We start from the raw sequence: 19685 nt of genomic DNA on the forward strand, positions 1-19685 counted from the left end.
GTAGCCGCCTTCTCCACAATGCCTCAGAACCTTATCTCTATCTGTCCTTTCACTCAGCTATGAGCTGGAAGTATGGTATGGTGAGCCTAACACTGAATGTAGAGTAAAAACACCTGGAGTTGAGTGTTTTGTCACTGTTTTAGTTTGCTGCCGGGATGCAAAACACCAGAGATGGACTGGCTTTTATAAAAGGGGGTTTATTTGGTTACACAGTTACAGTCTTAAGGCCATAAAGTGTCCAAGGTAAGGCATCAACAATCAGGTACCTTCACTGGAGGATGGCCAATGGCGTCCAGAAAACCTCTGTTAGCTGGGAAGGCACATGGCTGGTGTCTACTCCAAAGTTCTGGTTTCAAAATGGCTTTCTCCCAGGACGTTCCTCTCTAGGCTGCAGCTCCTCAAAAATGTCACTCTTAGTTGCACTTGGAATATTTGTCCTCTCTTAGCTTCTCCGGAGCAAGAGTCGGCTTTCAACGGCCGTTTTCAAAATATCTCTGTGGGCTGAAGCTCCTCTCTCAGCTCCTGGGCATTCTTCAGAGTGTCCCTCTTGGCTGTAGCGCCTCTTCAAAATGTCACTCACAGCTGCACTGAGTTCCTTCTGTTTGTCAGCTCATTTATATGGCTCCACTGATAAAGGCACACCCTGAACAGGTGGGGCCATGCCTCCATGGAAATATCTCATCAGAGTTATCATCTGCAGTTGGGTGGGGCGCATTTCCACAGAAACACCCAAAGGATTCCAATCCAATTCATCAAAGGATATGGCTTTTTCTGGGGGACATAATACATTCAAACCGGCCCAGTCACTCTTGCTAGCCAGTTAAACATGGGCAAATCACTTCAAACTCTCTAAATCTCAAGTTCTGGCCTTGGAAAGCAATGACCGCCTGTTCTGTCTTCCAGGGTTTTTGTGAATAATAAACAAGAGAGATAATTCATGTAAAATGCTTTGTTAATTATTTGTACTTTACTGCTTTTTCTTGAGAAAAAAGCTTAATGCAAAGAAATATGTCTAGTGAAGGGAATTTTAAAGATCTAGTGGCGCTGTCATGTGTGGGCAAGTTTTTCGATCTTTCTGAGCCTCAGTTTCCTTATTTGTAAAATGGGAAAATGTTATAAAGTCCAATTTGTAGCGTCTGTGAGGAGTTCAGCTGAGATAAGATTGATAGTTAATGTACTTAACACAGGGGCTGGCTGGTGCTCAGCAAAATCGAGGATTGTTGCTGGCTGGGAAGTCAGACTTTCAAAGTCACAGCCTCTCTACAGCTAAACTAAACTTCGGGAGCCAACTAGTCTCACCTGAGCCGACTCCAGGCTAAAAGAAACCAAGTGTCTTGCATTTATAGAAATTGTGCACGCTTGATGTGGAGTCTCACATGGGAGAGATTAACGTAATTCACCATTTCCTGCATAAACTTGGGCTTAACAAGAGGATGTTATTCCATGAAAGAAAAGTCTTGATAGTAAACAGATTTCTGAACTAGCCAAGACAGCAGCAAATAAACAAACTCAATATCCAAGGAGTAAAGATACACGGGATCGTCCTACTTCCTATCCCTACCATTAACACCAAGACACACCAATGGATCTCCTGGCAATTTCAGAAGGCTGAAGGGTTAATGACAATTAGAATGACAATAGATTCTGCATTCTCAAAGGGGTCAGAGTTTTAAGTACTTACATAGGGGAAAGTGTTAACATTTAAAATGCTCTCCTGGAAGGGATGAGCTATCAGTAAAGTATCTTCTTCTCTGCCGCTTCCTCATCATCTCTACACAATTTATTGTAGTTTCGATGTCCCACCCCTACTGCCAAATTTCTCCCTTGAGCTTTGTCTTCAGTTTCTTCTGCTGATACAATGCAGTATCAGTAGCAGGGAAAAACATAAAATAAATAAATTAGAAAAAAGAGAAAAGCCTGGAACATTCCCACTGATCTAAATCAGAGAAATGGCTTTCGCTGTAGTTGTCGCCATCGGGGCGGTGGGGTGTGAGTGGAAGACGCAGATCTTGGAGTCACATGTCTATGGCTAGAGACTCAGATCTGCCACTTATTGACCAGGGACCCTGTGGGTCTGTTGACCTCCCTGGGCTGCCCTCACCTCTAGGAAGAATAGAGATACCATCCTGGAGATACCGCCTCCCAGGGCTTGCTGTCAGAGTCAAATGAGGGCATCTCTGTAAAGTGTCAAGTAGATGTGTGGAATTCATAATAACCCTGTTTTAACACCTCCCCAGCTTCCTTCTCACCTTGAAATCCCTCTTCCCTCCACAGAACATTTCTCAATTAATGTCCACTCCAAGACATCTGGACCACGTTGGACTTGTCTCCACCCTGCGTACTTGAGCAGGCAGTGTGACTGCTGCATTTGAATGCCATTTCGGTCGCTGTATCAATTTGTTCTTCTGTTCATGTAACAAACATTTGCTGAGTGTCGTGGATACCGTGCTAAGTGCTGGGAATAGATATAAATAAATTATGGCCCCTGCTGTGCCCTATAAATAGTTAATCTCAGAAAATTTAACTACTCTCCAGCTAGAGAAGCTGTGCTGAATCTCAAATATACCCCTTTTGGCCTATGGCAGACTGAATTGTGGCCCCCAAAAAGAGATGTTCCAGTTCCAAACCCTGTTCCCGTGAATGCCACCTTATTTGGAAACAGGCTCTTTGAAGGTGGGGCTAGTTAAGATGAAGCCACAGTGGATCAGTGTGTCCTTATAAAGAAAGGAAACATGGACACCATCAGTAGGAGGCAGACGGGAAATGGGGGTGGGGGTAGGGCTTGCATTAGAGGTGGAGATTGACTTATACCCCAAGCCAAGGAACAATCCTAGGGACCTTAGAGACAGCACGGCCCTGCCGACACCTTGATTTTGCACAGCTAGACACTGGAATGGTGAGACAATAAATTCTCTCTAACAGGATCCTGTTAATTCTGTAAATAAGTCCTGTTGTTTAAACCAGCTAGTCTCTGACCCTTCTCACAGCAGCCCTGGAAAACTAAGATGTATTCTCAAGTTACACTTTCTCCCTCGTTCTATAACTGTGTCTGTTTGTATATTCTTTATTCCTAAAGCTCACAAGCCTAACAGTTCTCTTTCCCAGTGGTACCCAATCTTAACTCCCTAATGCCTACCTTTTTTTCCCAATCTCAAAACTGTGGGTGTTATCCTTGTTGTTCACCCTCTTTTGAGGCATTAGTATTTATCCTTTGCATTTCCCTTGGACTCATCCTCTCCATTTCCACAGATCTGTCCACAGTCTGCTCTCTGTACCGCTTTGGGGGGATGTGAATAAATAGCCTCACACTTGTCTTTGTCCCTCCAACTTCTCCCCTCTTCATGTACAGTGCCACCAGATTGATTTTCTGGAAATGACAAATCGTATCCTATGGCCGCAGTCCCCCTGGCTGTGAATCCCCCTCCCATGCAGGTATTCTGTTTAGATCCCAGTATCACCCACCCTCACGCAGTGCCTTGAAATGATCCACTAAGTGGCCATGATGGACCTCTGCTATCAGTGATAATATAGTAATGAATGCAATTTCTTCTCTCAAAGAGGAGACTTGAAAATTAATTCCATCAGATATGTGGCAAAGACCACTTTACAAAGCAGTACAGAATGGGCTCTGGGGGTAATGACAGATCCACACTCAGCTCCTCACACTGCAGGAGCCGAGGACAACAAAGCGGGAATGCCCCAGGGAATTCTCTCCTTTCTGCAATGGCACCTGGCTGGCAGAAGTAATGAGATACTAATATTCTCATATGGACAGAAGATAAATAAACAACTATGAAAAAAATCAGACAAGTTGCAGGTTGGACATTTTTCAGTTTTTCTCATTGTAAAATCAATACCCATCAGCAGTGTGAAATTAAAGGAAAGATTAGGCCTCAGTTTTATACATGCCTTATTGTATTCCAAAAGCTTTCTACTCAGTCAGATAAATCTTCTTTAAGCGGATTAGGAAACTTTCATTATCTTTATCTAACCTGAACTAACACTAACTCTGAAAAATTAATCTATGGACTGGACAAAAGCCGATAGCTGCTGGGAAGGAGGAGGACTCTTGGACTTCTTTCTAATTAGGTGGTGGAGTCTCTGCTTCTACCCACTGGAACGTCAACTGGTTTCTAAAGAAGGAACCGGTCACCCCCATTGCTAAGGAAAACAGAAGAGAATCCGGCTCCTTGAGTCCCTTTTCTTTAACCTCTCAGTGAATATAAAAACCAATCTGCCAACGGTTCTGAGAAGCTTCTCCCGTCCCACATCCTCCTTCCCTGATCTTTTGCATTTGGGTTTCACAGGCCACCTCACACAGGCAGGTCTATAAGAGACTGTGAGAAACTAAACTCTAGAATTGAAGATCTGTCAGACACTTTCTGACCCCAAAGCTGTAAGGCTGACAGGGAACCACCACAGGCTTCCACCCCACCCCAAGGAAGAGTTCAAAGTGGATTATGAAGAACATGCATCCTAGAAGCTCCTCGCCCAAACCTCTTTATTGGCCTACATTAACTTTGACACATGTACACAGTCTGCCTTATTTCCTGAAAACTCTTGGCCTTGTTCTGTTGAGTCTGTTTCTGTACAGCACCTGGCAGATCTTTTTTTATTTCAATGTTACATTTCCTGAATTCAAAGATAACTGTGCTGACAAGGCTGTGGAAGTGCCACTGAGGCATCACTCCCAATGTTGAGAAGTTTCAGCTCCTCTGGAACCAAGCCCAAGAGTCAGGTGGGAGAGCAGGAACTCACACTTCCTTGTTTTTATACCCCAGGAACCTTTCACAGGCATCCAAGCCCATCTCAGATGACAGATCTCACCGAGCACCTCTACCATCCTGGGAGGAGGGCCATCACACGGAAATGATCACCTTTATCTCCAGGTGGCCCCTGGGTGGGACATGTATGGAGAATGGAAAACAGCAGAACGTGTAGGCATCTGTCATAGGGTGGACTGATGTAGGCAACTGAGAGCAGGTGAGGGTGGGAGGAGTGCTCTAAGGTGGAACAGAGGCAAAGCATCCAGCAATATAGCAGCACCCGGGACTGCAGGGAAGCAGAAGTTTCAGCAGACAGCTCTCTGGCCCATACATGACATTCTGCATGGCCTCCTTGTTGAGAGCAAAGTTCCTCATCTATGAGCCTCATGGGGAGAGAACTGAATGCTATGCTAGCAAAGAGCTGCCAAGAAAGAATGGCTGTCCTGAACTGTACAAATGACTGAAATATGAATAGATACTAACACCTATGCAGTTAGAGTGAAATGAACAAATATATACATACATATGTATGTATGTATACTTAAAGCAGAGGGGTATTTACGAAATATAATAGAAAGCAAGTACTCAAGCAAATATTCGTACATCAGTGTTCATAGCAGCACTGTCTGCAACAGCCAAAAGGTGGAAACAACCCAAATGTCCATCAACAATGAATGGATAAACTAATGCAGTATACCCATACAAAGGAATATTATTCAACCATAAAAAGGAGTGAAATTCTGGTGCATGCTGAAAAATGAATGAAGCTCAAAAATGTTATACAAAGTGAAAAAGGTCACATATCATATAATTCTGTTGATATGAAATGTCTAGAAGAGGGTAATCTATCTGGCAGCCCCACTGCTAGGTATGTACCCCAAAGACTTGAAAACAGGGACTTGAACAGACACTTGCACACCAATATTCATGGAGGCATTATTCACACCTGCCCAACGATGGAAGCAACACAAGTGTCCACAACTGATGAATCCATAAAAAATACAGTATATACAAACGATGGACTATTATTCAGGCATAAAGAGGAACGACGTTCTGATATGTGCAACAACACGAATGAACATTGAAAACTTCATGTTGAGTGAAATAAGCCAGACGCAAAAAGACAAATATTGTAAGATCTCACTGATATGAAATAAATAGAATGAGCAAATTCATAGAGCCAGAGACTAGAATATAGGGTACCAGGGTCTGGGCAGATGGTAGAGAATGGGGATGGGGAGTTGATGCATAAATTATACAGAGTTTCTATTTGGGATGATGGAAAAGTTTTGGTAATGGATGGTGTGATGGTACCACAACATTGTGAATGTAATTAACAGCACTAGATTATATATTTGAGAGTGGTTAAAAAGGGAAAATATTAGGTTGTATATATGTTACAACAATAAAAATTAAAAAAACATATAGGATGGTACAACACAAACAGTGAACCCTAATATAAACCATGGACTATGGTTAATAGTACAAGTATAATAGTATTCTTTCATTAATTATGACAAATGAACCACAAGGTACATTTAATAATGGGGGAGTGTATGGGGACTCTGCATTTTCTGCATGATTTTTCTGTAAAACTATAAATTCTTTAATACAAGATATGAATAAATTAATTAATTGTTTTAAAATAGGCATTCCTGATACTATGCCTGGGTTATGCTGATTCTGATTTTTTTTAGGAGAATGGGAGAGGATGTTGGAATTTCCATGCCCCCTTCTTTTTTTTTTTTTATTTCTGAAGTAGAACAGGAGATATCATTTTGACTAATATTCCTCATGGATTTTGGCTTCATTGTGGGGCTGAGAGTATATAAATATATCCAGCAATGCCAGGCTAAACAGCACTTTCAAATACCTTCCAGATAATGCACATCCATCAGCTATGCAAAAAGAGCCATGGCTCACATTGGTTTGCATCAGTATCAACAACTTTTTACTTTGAAACAAGCCTCTGAAATATAATGATAAGACATTGAAAGTAGCACCATATCTATGCTTTAATATATCTTGCAAAGTTGCTTTAAGAGAGCTGAACCAGTACTTGCCAAGTAGCTTATTTGTGGGAACAGAAGGACCAGAGCTAAAACTGTGAAGATTTCCAATCAGATGGAAAGGAATCCAGGACCTACACTCAATCTCTGGGTTCACTTGAGGAAAGCGGCTTTCTGTGTCTCCATACATGCGTAGAAGCAAAGACTAGGATCCCTTTTCCCCTCCTTCAGGAGGAACCCCAAGCCCCCAACCCACTGTGACTCACCTTGCACTATGAGGTGGACCCTAGAAGTTTTGGGATGATTGTCTGTCTGCACAGAGCAGGTGTATGGACCTTCGTCATATACATCCACATTTTGGATCATGATGCTGTACTGGGTCGGTGTGTTGACCAGGATGATCACGCGGGGGTCTATGGACCACTTGTCATTCCCGGCATAGAGGATGGTGCTACGGTTCAGCCAGGCCACCCTGGTGACCCGGTCGTCTATGGTACACCTGTGAGGGAGGCGGGGAGACAGGGAGAGATAGAGGGAGATGTAAATGAGGCTGCCAGAGTTCTGGAGTAGGTGAAAGAAACAACCCAGTGCTGAAAGGAAACCATCTATTATTAATGAAACTTCCTAATACAGGGTGAGAGTGGCCTGGATCATTCCAAAGAACCAATGAGACAAAATCATTCCTATTTGATTTAGGAACATATATGTGAATATCCTTTCTGTATATTTGCTTTCCATCTTATTTTTCCCCTAGGCTCAGATGAAAATTAGTTTTTATTTCTCGAGTGCATTTACCGACTTTTGGGAGAAGTGGCCCCAGGGGTACAGGAGAGTGAAAATAGGTCTGTATTTCAAATAGGTCAGGGATAATCCACGAAGGGAATACTTAACTTGTAGTTAATAAAGAACTAAACATAGTTACCTCTAGACTTACCTTGTGTTGATAATCTCCTTGTACCCCTAAGATACCCCAATCCTGCAAACCACAATATTGATTGGTAAACTCTGCCTCAGAAAGCAAATGGTTTCTGAAGATATCATGGCTACTACTTAATATTTCAGGACAGGGAAGAAGAAACTTGTCAGCAGAGTCACATCCTCACTCGTAACTCCTGTCTCTACCTCCATTAAGAGAGAACTGTGTGGCTAACTCTACTTCTGTTATCAAGGTAAAGCTCTGACACCCCCCTTCACCTTCTCTTCCCCACAATTTGAGACTATAAAGACAAATGGAATTGGCTTATTATGGTGTAAGACTGATAGGCTATCAAGCCTATGCACAAACCACTGTGCTGGTCAGTCAGGAAGGACATTTGCACATGGGCCCCAGGAAGTTAGAATAAGGGAATGGAAATGAGGAAAGGGGACCCAATGAGGGTTTACCTTGATGGGAGCAATTAAATGTCCCAGAGTCCCCACCCACTCTTCAGTGATGTGTGGGGAGCTAATTTGTGAAGTCTGTCATAAGAGCACATGGGATCACAACTGAGCTGCCTTGACCCAGCAGGACCCACAGGGCATTAGCTATAATATTAATGCAAGAAGTTGGAGCAACCCCTGGAAAATGTAGGGCTTGCAGGCTTCACAACACCCCTTCCCCCCACACATACCCAGGAACACCCCCATCTCCCAGGAAAACTAAGTGTATCTACTAGGATAAACACAGCTTCTCTAGACAGTGTGCTTGGCCTTTGAAATAAAATTTTCTTTGGAAATAATTTTAGATTTACAAAAGAGGTATCAAGATTGCATCTTAATCATCTCATTCACAATACTTGGTGGAATGTCCTTCAAATTTATATTGCTGTATCTCTTAAATTATGCTGAACGGCTACATAATATTTATGGTATATGAATATTTCACAGTTCATTCTCTTTCCCTCTAATCCTTTTTCTTTTCCAGTGCACATAGTTCTGTTCTACTCTAAAAGAGTTTTAGTAGGCAGAGAAAATCTTCCCAAAAAGTAGATTTGAGTAGATTTAAGCTTATTCATTAGCTAAAAGGGACCCTAAAGATGAAATAGAGGTGTGTCTTAAGTCTGTCGTTAAAAAAATAATATGCTGCATATAGTTCTAGATAAGTCTTATATGAGTGAAATGAGTTTCTGGGGCTCAGCTGCATTCACCATTTGGACCTAATAATTTAGGTATCATTGAATGATTCTTTTATCATCAATATAAGGAAAAATCTAACTCATGTTGTTTTCGCCAAACTCTGTGACACTAGCTTCTCCTGCTGCTCATGTTTCCTCCTTCTATGGCAATTTCCCATTCCCCTTATGAAAGGGGACCTTCCCTACTCCCCACTTCCAAAATCAGTTCTTAGGAAAAATATGATAAATTCATTAATTCACTTTCAGTTCTAAGTGAGTAATAAGGGCTACTGTGCAGCCTTTCCTGATGAAGACTGTGCTTTCATAAAGACCAGCTCCCTGTTTGAATAACTCCTAAAAATGAAGTTCTAGACATAGAATCCCAAGCCTCAGTAAGCTAGGGAGAGAATGGTAAATTGGGGCAGAGTGAAGGGGTCTTCTGGTCTCTGGAACCACACAACCCATTTGACTAAGGGCAAAAAATCATTCTTGCTTTCATTGTGGACAATCACATACCCCATTGCACAAGTTTAAAAAATTAATTTAAATTATAGATGTAAATGATGCATTTTCAGCCAGTAGAAAATATTCACATTTTAAAATAAAAATGTCACAATATTCCTTTATATTTATATTCAATAGAATTTAAATACCATAGTGATTAGACACTTATGATTATCCATTTTAGAAATCCATGAACGAGCTCTTCTTTAAAAGTCATAAAATATACATTATTCCTTCTTTTAACTTGAACTCGTATTTCTGTTATATGCCCTCTGCAGGATTTTATCCCAATATAATATTTTATGCTTGAAGTTCTTTTATTGATCACCCATCATATTTATTTGCAACAGAACATGCACAGATTGAAATGTAAATTTATTTTAAGTTCTGTGGCCATAAAGGACTATGTAATAATATTTTCTTTTCAGCTGAGTTATCATTACAAGCCTAAAATTGATAAAACAACATAAATATATTCCACATTTTGTTAAGTGATAATTAAACATAAAAAGTAAACTTTTACTGGAAATCTAGCTCATAATGAGATGGAGGAAACTTTTTTTTTCATCATTATACAACAGATAAATATCACTTGCTGCTAGAATGAGATAATGTTCAGGATCGATTCTATTCCTGTTTTTACTTTTAGAGGAAACTTGCTCACATAAGCAAAGAGATGGAAATGAAAATTTTGTAAAGCAATGTCACTCAATTCTTTGAGTCTTTTCCAAGATATATGCCAAAACTCACATGGTAGCATAACTTCAAAAATTATTTTCATGGTCTCCCAGCTGACAACTCAATTAGTTCCTTCTTCAACTTTGTCAAAAGCAATGAATTAGAAAATGTCTGACTTGCAAAGGGGTTTGTAACCCAGAAAAAGATTCCTCAATTTATCAGTATCTGGAAAGTATGGCTTAACATTTTACCAGGCCTTACCAAATGATGATTAAAGATATGTTACTCTTTCACTCAGAAGCAACTTGCTTAACTCAATATACTCAGAAAGATAAGGAAAATCACAATGCTGTTTAATATGCCTAATCACACTGCTCTCTGTCAGCAAAAATAATCTCTTGCCTCTGAGTTCTAATTCTAGGATAGATAAGGCCCTGGCTTTGCCATGAATTTATTACTGAAGCAATAATGTGCCATTGCTACCATTAGTTCTCTGTTTTACTTTTGTGGTCTTCTCCCTGAAGGATCACACCCTTTTTGATAACAGTGAGGCGATGGAAGTGATAAAGAAAGAAAAGGTAATTATCTCTCCAGTAATCCCATTGTCTCCTGGGTTTTCCTAGAAGTGTGAATTTTTCTTTTTTTGTAAAGTGAGAGCAGGAAGAAAGGAGAATCAGAATTACAATTCAACTTCAGGCACTTTCTCAGGCAGGGTCAATTTTAGAAAATTTCAGGATCTTAAATGTCTGTCCTTAAAACTATCATTGTGTTTGTCAAGGGCCTACAGCACGGGTTGGGCATGCAGAAAGCTATTCCAATTCCTACAGGGTCCAATACAGACTGACTTTGAAACATCTCAATTCAAATCTACCCTTCTGCACTCAAATATAGTGTTTTCCACTGGAGCCAGAACCCACTCTCAGAGCACTTGCACCCATCTCCTGGAAAGTCTTGTGTCCCCCTGGGGTACGTATACCCCAAGGCACCTGCTCTCAAACCCAGCTTGATCAGTGGATGTGGAACGCCAATAGAGAGGGGTAGCTGGAGAAGAGCCATTACACTGAATGGAACAGAGAGAGGTGGTTCACTAATTCTTTATAGTTCCTAGAATCTGCTAATGATAAAGAAATTTAGTGGAATGATGGTGCTGGCTTAGGGCAATTATTTTCCTCATTGGGATTAGGTGCTTCACAAGAAATTATAGATTCATGGTTTCTTGGGACTCTAGGAAAAAAGAATGTTGGAGAGACTAGAAGAGCATGCTTAAGTGTTCCTCTAAACCTGAGCTCCTTCCCTGCTGCTTGTTGCAATATCTGAGCCCCTCATTAACAAGGAACAAATGGAGGAGGATTTTTGATCTTAAATAAGGGAGACCCAAAGGGAAAATTGAGAAAGGTTAGTAGCAATTTTCTGATCTCTTAAAAATTCTTTCAGGCATTTACATTTCCAAGCAAACCCTACCAACTGGTCCTTGATAAAACAGAGCTCATTACAACTCTATCACAAGTAGTGTGTAAAATTATATAGTGCTTATTATGTGTCAGGCCCTGTTGCAAGAACGTTACATATATGAAATCATTAAATCCTCAGAGCCAGCCTTTGAAATACGCTCTGTTATCCTTTACATTTTACAGATGAGAAACTGAGACACAGGGAGATTCAGTAACTATCCTAAAGCCCAGAGTTGGTACACATCAGTGCAGGAAGGTCAAACTGAGGCAGCCCAGCGTGAGAGCTCCTGCACATAATGGTCATGGTCTTCCAAGCTTAAAAAGAAACTGCTTGTGGTTTGAGAATCTAAGTAATAAGGCCAGCAGGAGTTGGCTGATGTATCAGTCAGTTTCCTTTAAATTTATGGTACTTATTCCTTTTTCTTATAAGCAGTAAAACAGCTTCAGAGAAAAGGAAAGAGGTTTGGAAGTAACTTTTGCACATCTTTAAACCGGCTCGAGCCATATGTGAGAAATAAGAGGAGGTAAAAATGAGGAAAGACCTTGAAAGCCAGGCGTCTTGCAGGACTGGAAAGACAACGTATCCATTTGGAACTGCACTGAGTATGGAACATGGGATTAAGATGCAAGGATGTTTTACTATTTGGAGGTGGGGAGGGCAGTTAGGGGAAATCCATGCCTTAAAGCAGTGGTTTTCAAAGTTAAATGGGCCTCTGACCCACCTAGAAAGCTTTTTAAAACACAGATTATTGGGCCTCACTGCCAAGAGCTTCTGTTTCAATAGATCCAGGATGAGGCCTGAGAATTGCGTATCTAGCAAGCTCTCATGTGAGGCTGACATTGCTGTCCGGGGACCACACTTTGAGAACCACCGTCTTAAGGAAACCAGACAAGAAACAGGTTGGAATTTTAATCAAAATAACAAATCAAACTAATAAATTCTTCCTGATAAGTGAAATTGGCCAGCTTTACATTTTTATGTTCTTTATTTTTGTTTTTATTTTTATCATTTGCCTCTGCATACGCAAAAGAAAACAAGTGGAAGTGTTCATTCATTCACTCATACATTCGACAGATTTTTAGATGATTGCCTAATGTACTCAGGACAACTTTCTAGGTGCTGAAAAATAGGGAAAAGCCAGACAAAGCTTACATCCCATGAAAGTATATCTATTGAGAGACAAAGAAGATATGTAAGTGCATGTATTAATTTCAGACAGTAATAGTGGAGACAAATAAAGCATGGAAAGGAAAGGAGAGTTAACTGGGAACTGGGGGCATATTTCACACACAGTGGTTCAGGAACTGCTCTCTGTGACCTGCATGCTAAGTGCTGAAGGTTTCATAACTTTAACTCTGAATGCAGTAAGATGCATGTCTGAAAGTCATGTCTAACTTAAAAATAAAAGTGACATACCGCATATATACACAGAATGCAGAAGAAAGCTTTAGATAATCTGGGTAGCTAGAGAACAAGTCTTTAAACCAGACTCCTCTATCAATAACAATGATGTTCAAAGAGTTGGTCACTGAAATTTGGGGAAACTGAGAGTTAGCCAGACTATTCCTCTATATTTCTGCTTTTATCACTGAGAAAATACCTAAAATATGTTATATACTGCTCTGCCTTTATGAGTAGACAGTGGCAAATATAGTTTAATATCTAATACAGAATCATCATTCTCAACTTCCATTGTCTTTGTAATGTAATGCTAATATCAAAAAGATACTGGCATCTTCATAGAAGATACACTACTTAAATTAAATATGTATGTAGTTATTTGTTAAACTATAAATACTACACAGACAGGATCCAGACCAGTCGTATACACTCTGTATCACCTCTCAAGTACACACACGTGCACATGCACATGCAAACACTCAGAGTCCAAGGCACCCCCACATGCATATTTAAATTAAATGTTTTCATTTCCATAATAACCTGGAAATTAGAATATTCACATTTTCTGGAACATTTGTACAACCACTGTATAAAGAGGGACCCTTAGATAAAGATGTTCAGATTTGCATTTGTTTATCACATTGGCATCAAAGAGTATTTCTTTCCTCGTTTAAGGCTAATGAGAAAAATACAGACGTACACTCTCTGTGCATTCCTGCCAATAATGCTGAGTGATGCCAGGATATGCTGCAGGAACGAAGGTTTGCAAGAGTTGGAATAAACTAATGTGGAAGGAAAACTTAGTCATCCCACAGCAATGCTGAATTCAAAAGTAATTGTCTTCCAGCAATCAGGGCCAAATAATCACACCGAGATTTGGAATTTAACGTCAATAATAATCTGTTCCATTAAATTAATGCTATTAATTTAGATTTCATTGGTCATATATGTACATGTTATTTTAGAATTTATAGTCATACCAGGGTATAAGCTTATGGTATTTATATATGCAAATAAAAACCAAATAGTGGTTTTATCCCTGGGCATCCAGGAGAAACTTCTCTCTCCCCAACACTCTGCCTTCTGCCTTTGAAGTGTCTTCCATAGAGCTCTCAACTTAGGAAATGCTGGTAAAGGTGATTGAACTAAATGTGAAAGCCTCACAACGCGTTTCTTAGAATTTCTTTTTAATGCACCCCGAATATTAGCTTATTGGTTTCTTATTTTTCCTTTTTTTGTTTTTTGTCATTTTCCTTTTTTCATAAATTGAGAGTTAAAGTTCAGTTAAGAAGGGCCTCACTGTGTGTCAAAATATATTAATAATGAAAGTCGGTAAAACAGGGGGAAGAAGATTTTGCTTTAGAAAATTCTGAGACCAATAATAAACGCATTCTTAAAAGAAAAGAAGATGTAAGCCAAAATGAAACATTTTTAGATCAATTTCCAAGGTATTCTAAATTGCACAAAGCTGTTCTCCTGGGAGGCTTTAACTACTCAGTTATTTCATGAGTTACAAATAGAGCCAACTTTAGAGCATCAACAAGCACCCTACACTATATAACTTTATGATTCAGATAGTTGGAAATTCAACAAGAGCAATAACTCCACTAGAGCTAACCTGTGCTAATAAAGTACTGGTCAAGAATATACAATTCAGTGAGTTTCCGCAGAAGATTGGTGAGGGCTGAGAGCTGCCCAGAGAGGGTACAGCACAAAAATGTTCCAGAATTTCAAGAGAATTGACTACACCACATCTATACCACAACTACAGATGATTCTAAATTGGAAGGTGGCACCTCACTAACACCAGCTGGAGTGGAGAATGACATTAATACACAGGAAGGAAGTGTGTATGTGTTCATGTGTGTGTGCACTTATGTGTTTATGTTTGTGTGTGCATATGTACACATATGTGTGAAAGTGTTCGGATGTGTGTGCATGTGTATATGTATATGAATTATGTGTGTTTTCCTGTTTGTGTTTTTATGTGTATGCATGTGTTTGGATGTGTGTGCACGTACACTTGTATATTTGCATATGTGTTCGTGTGTGGGGGGGAGGGTGAGACGTGCATCCAGAGAAAACTTAGACAGATGCCTTAGGGTGAGTATCCCAGAGGAAAGAGAGTATTTGCAACAAAACCAAGGAAGGTGTGGCACATCCTGAAAATAGTGTCACTTGAGGCAGAAAATCAGCTCGCAGATGATGATGTGCTGTGGTTTCAGCCATGACCGGTGATATATGAGTCCATCAGAAAAGTGCTCATTGTGTCCTGAAGCAAGCAAGGGGAACTTCCGTTCCCACAAGAGACAACTCCACACCTCACAGCCCACGGGAGGCTCAGGCTGGAAGCGGTTCTGAACAGATCCTCCAAAACAATGAAGGACAATGAAAGGAGTGATGGATGTGGAAAGATGGCTCCACAAAGAAGTGGAAACTGCTTAGCACTCCAAGAGAGGGATTAAACTGCACTGCTGTGGTTGGAGAGAGAAGAAGTGAAATGATTGAGCCAGCTTCTTCCCAACCTTCATGTTACACTGTACATCCAAAGGATGTGTGGGAAGATAATTGTATTAGTTTCCCAAGGGGAGAGAGAAAAGAACAGAAAACCATCACAAGAGATAGTACCTGCCTCCAAAAGTCTTATGGTCTTAGGCAAAAAGGACAGCATGCAAAAGCACTGACACTGTGTTACATTCATGGATGCTATGAAAACTGCAAGCTATCATTACCATTGTAAATCCATGCATTCATTTAACAGCTATTTATTAGACACCTATGTAAGTCCCACGCTGTCTGCTAGGCCCTAGGGATAAGAGTCAAGTTGAGCAGAGTCACTGGCTTTCTCTTTAAGGAGCTTTTGGTTTGGTGAGGCACTAGACAATAAAAAAATTGCCAGACATCAATTGCTCATATCTAATTACATAACTGAGCTACTTAAATGTGTGGTCTGGAGACAGCTCTCTTTGAAAAAGTAAATAATTTTTTTCTAGGGCTGAAAAATAAGAAAGAATATCATGCAAATGTGGTGGTTCAGAGGACATAGTAGTAGAGTCCAGGGCAGATGTGAGAGCACCGGAGCAGAGAGTTAGTCTGACAAGGAACAGAATGGAATCAGAATGACTCCAGAAAAGAGCACGAGGTAGCAGGTGGACCCTGTGCATGAGGCCAAGGAGGTGCACACCTCCATGGTCACCGTTTACAGGTGTGATGGTGTGAACCTGAATACATTCCAGGAGAGGCATGACATGTAATGGTGTGAGTTATCTTTTCACAGAGAATACGCTAGGCTGTCTTTGGAGAATGGGTCATAACAGGACGAGAGGCAGAGGGAGAAGCGAAGGGACTATGGTATCCCTGTAGACTTGATTGACAAGAAGGTTGCAAGCTTTCTTGTCAATCAAGAAGGTTGCAAGCCAGGTGGAAGCCAGAGAAAGGGGGGGTTGCAGAATGAATGGGGAACAAGGTGCTAACGATGATGTTTCTAGCCAAAACTTCCAAGAGCTTTGGCAGCAAAGGTGGGATGAGAAATGGAGGTAGAGGGCATTGGGCTCTCCAGAAGTTGGTTGGTTGGTTGGATTGTTTACGACTGGAAACTCTTGGGAATTTATTCATTCATTTTACAGACATTTAATGTGTACCTACCTGGTCTAGGCCAGTGCTTTTCCAACTTTAATGTGTCCACAAATGGCCTGTGCATCTTGCTAAACTGCAGATTCTGACTCCCTAGATCTCTGGGGGGACTGAGGTTTTGCATTTCTAACAAGCTCCCTGATGAGCTAATGTGCCGGGGACCACACTTTGAGTAGCAAGGTCTGATGGCTGATCTTAGGCACCAGAGATGCGAAGGCATAGAGAATATGGAAGGTTCACTTATCCAGTGTTGGGGTATGCCTGGTGAGTAAGACAGTAGAATCCAGGGATCCAAGGAATTGAAAAATAATTGACTAAGAGAAAGAGTGAAAATAAGAGGGGCTGATGGATGGGGAGAATGTGGTGAGTTCAATGCACTGGAAGTCTTGCCAAGGTCCTTGAGCAAATGAGCTAGAATGTAAGAAACCCATGAAAAGTGAGATGTGGTGACTGCAGTGGCCACTGTCAATAAGGATCAATTAACTGAGAGGCTAGCTGGGCCATCTAAGTGGATCTTGACATCACAGAGATGACAGGGGTTGGGAGTTCTTTCTGAGCTTTGATGACATGTGAATTGAGCATTTAGAATATATTGGGCTTGGCATCAGGCAGATGTGGCCCTGTGACTTACTAAATGAGCAACCTAGGACAGGCATTTTAGTTAACCTCTCAGAACCTCCATTTCCCCAGCTGGAAAGTGGAATAAACATATTTAACTCACAGAGCTATTCACAGAGGAACGAGCGAGGCAATGCATGTACAAGGGTCAGAACAGGACCTGACATTCTTTAAACTATCCTGCTCTATTTCTATTGTTAGAGAGCTCACTTGCCTCATTTGGACAAATGTAACTCAACTTCTATTATCTCAGATTGCTCCTGAGTTGAACGGAGTGATAGTGAGTCCATTCACTTATCATTTTCCAAGGAGCTCTGAAGACGTCTTCTGTATTTTCAAATCTACAGAGAATGGATTTTGAGCTAGAGTTGTTTCAGCCAATTTCAGGCCAAATTAATTTTGCTAAGAGGTCAGAAAAACTATAAGATTTACATTTTTGGTGTTATCTCTTTAATCTAACTGATCCATTGCTTTTCTAGTCTATCCATAGATTCTTTCACTTCTAATCAGATTTTCTTTTTGGAAAACTTTTCACTCTTCAGAAGTAGTCTGTGCTTGACCTGTGTGGAGGATTTCATTTCCCTCTAAGGCTAAAGCCTTCGAGATAACTTCAACTTTGCATTTTTATCAGGCTCTTTCACAGTGTGTTGACACAACGGTTGATGGGCTGGTTTCTAGATTGATGACCTGTGGTCGGTAAAGTGCTGCATTTCTAAAAATACATAACTGAGAGATCAATCAATACAACTGTGCACACCTGAAAGAGAATTCAGTGGGCCCACAGGCCTCGAAAGCTGATGAAGTGGTGCCCTTGTTGTGGGGCAGCTCCACTGTATAAATAGGACAATGCTCAGTCTTGAAGAATCAGAGATCCAGAACATTCCATTCCCAACCAGCCTGGAGTCAAATGCAAACTGCAAGTGCTAAAAGGGATGATAGCAATGGAGTAATGGAGATAGGATCACAGGTGAATAGGTTTAGTTGGGTCAGGATCCCTACAGAAGATAAGGAGATCCAGAGAAAATCATCCAATTCTCTTAAGAGATATTTAATGCACAGATAGGGCAAGGCACTGTGGGAAAGGAAAAATTATTCTGTGGGTCTCAATCACAGGCCAGGGAGGTGCCATTAGCTGGTGAGGCAGCTTTTCAGAGGAAGTGGAAGCATCTTAGCCCAGAAGAAGGACAAGCACAGATTTTAGCAAGGGATTTCCTGGTAGAAAAATGTCCCAGGTAAGCCAGTGGGGTATAGTCATGTCTGGGTTTTGAATCATGGTCTGGCTTTGGGATGCCTCCTTTTACCTTCTCCCTCGGTGCTTTTGACTTAAACCATTAAGTGCCTGGTACAGGGCAAAGCTATTTCAGAAGCAATGAGCCCTTGGGTGAAGAAGAAAAGTGTCTTTTAAGAATAGAATGATGAAAGTCGTTCCTTTCCCTTCATCCCGCCCTTTTTCCTGGCCCCTCTGATCCTTTACCAATGGTGTGGAATTCCAGATGGGGCTATAAAAAGCAAGGAGGGCAGGAACACTCACACCCGCCTGCTCACAATCTACAGCAGTTTCAGGAGCTGCCCAGAGCCAGTCAGGGAGGCCTTGAAAAGTCACCCAGAACAATTCACGCTATTTATTTGTTACCTGGCTCCCACTCTGCCCTCCCTTGCCTCCACATCCTGGACAGCTTTAAAACTCTGTCTCCCGATTTGTTCATTACACTTGGCAAAGAGCTGAACAAGATGAAATTAAAATGTTTCCCAAGCACACACCATTTTAATTCCATTCAATAGATTATCCTGACATATTTACTCACAGCCATGTCTGTCTCAGTATCATCCATGGAAAAGTATAAATTAAAATTTTAAATTAAAAGCAGAGAGTCTGGGGAGCCTGATATCTTTTTGAAGAATGGAGCAAGCCAGCCACAGGCTCCCAGCATGAGGATCTTGGGAGCAGAGTCTCCGGTACTGCAGAAATTATAGCCCATGGATTTGCCTGTGAATGCCTTCCCGAATATAAAGCACAGATCCTGGAATCCCACAGACAGACAAGCCTCAATGGTCATTCTTCTTTCCTCGGAACTGTGTCCAGGATTATGTGTAAGGAAACCCCCTCCATTTTTTTGATCAGTCAGAACACACCAGGAACTGCTAAAGAGACGGGTTGATAAAGGAAACTAGAAAATATGCTGAAAATTGATTAGCTTTTTTCCTATCTGTAAGAATTCTGTATAATATAGTGGATAAGAAAATTAGTATTTTAGTATGAAGTATGTGCAATCCTCTCAAACCTCTACAATCCACTAAACCCCTGATCCTTTTCCGAACATCAGTTGTTCATTTATAAAATGGGAATATATGGAAAACAACATAGATGCTTGTTCATATTCAAAGAAAAAATCCATTTTAACAGTACCATCCAGTGTGGAGATACTACCGTACTTCTATAATTACTCAAAACTGAAGAATAATATACCAAATATTATGATGATTTTTACTTTCCCTTAGTGCTCATCTCTCAAGCTATGCAAATATCAGAT

The 19685-nt window shown here is 40.8% G+C and overlaps 1 protein-coding gene across 4 annotated transcripts in view; it reads right to left on the bottom strand.

Annotated features, from left to right (window-relative positions):
* OPCML (opioid binding protein/cell adhesion molecule like) overlaps window positions 1-19685 on the bottom strand; it is a 1144289-nt gene that overhangs the window by 252700 nt on the left and 871904 nt on the right. For all 4 annotated transcript variants that reach the window (XM_037841988.1, XM_037841987.1, XM_037841986.1 and 1 more), the window contains one exon: window positions 7042-7274. In XM_037841988.1, the coding sequence (XP_037697916.1) occupies window positions 7042-7274 (233 nt within the window). The remainder of the gene's footprint in view (window positions 1-7041; window positions 7275-19685) is intronic.

The sequence above is a fragment of the Choloepus didactylus genome, chromosome 6, assembly GCF_015220235.1.
Source record: "Choloepus didactylus isolate mChoDid1 chromosome 6, mChoDid1.pri, whole genome shotgun sequence".
Lineage (NCBI taxonomy): Eukaryota > Metazoa > Chordata > Mammalia > Pilosa > Megalonychidae > Choloepus > Choloepus didactylus.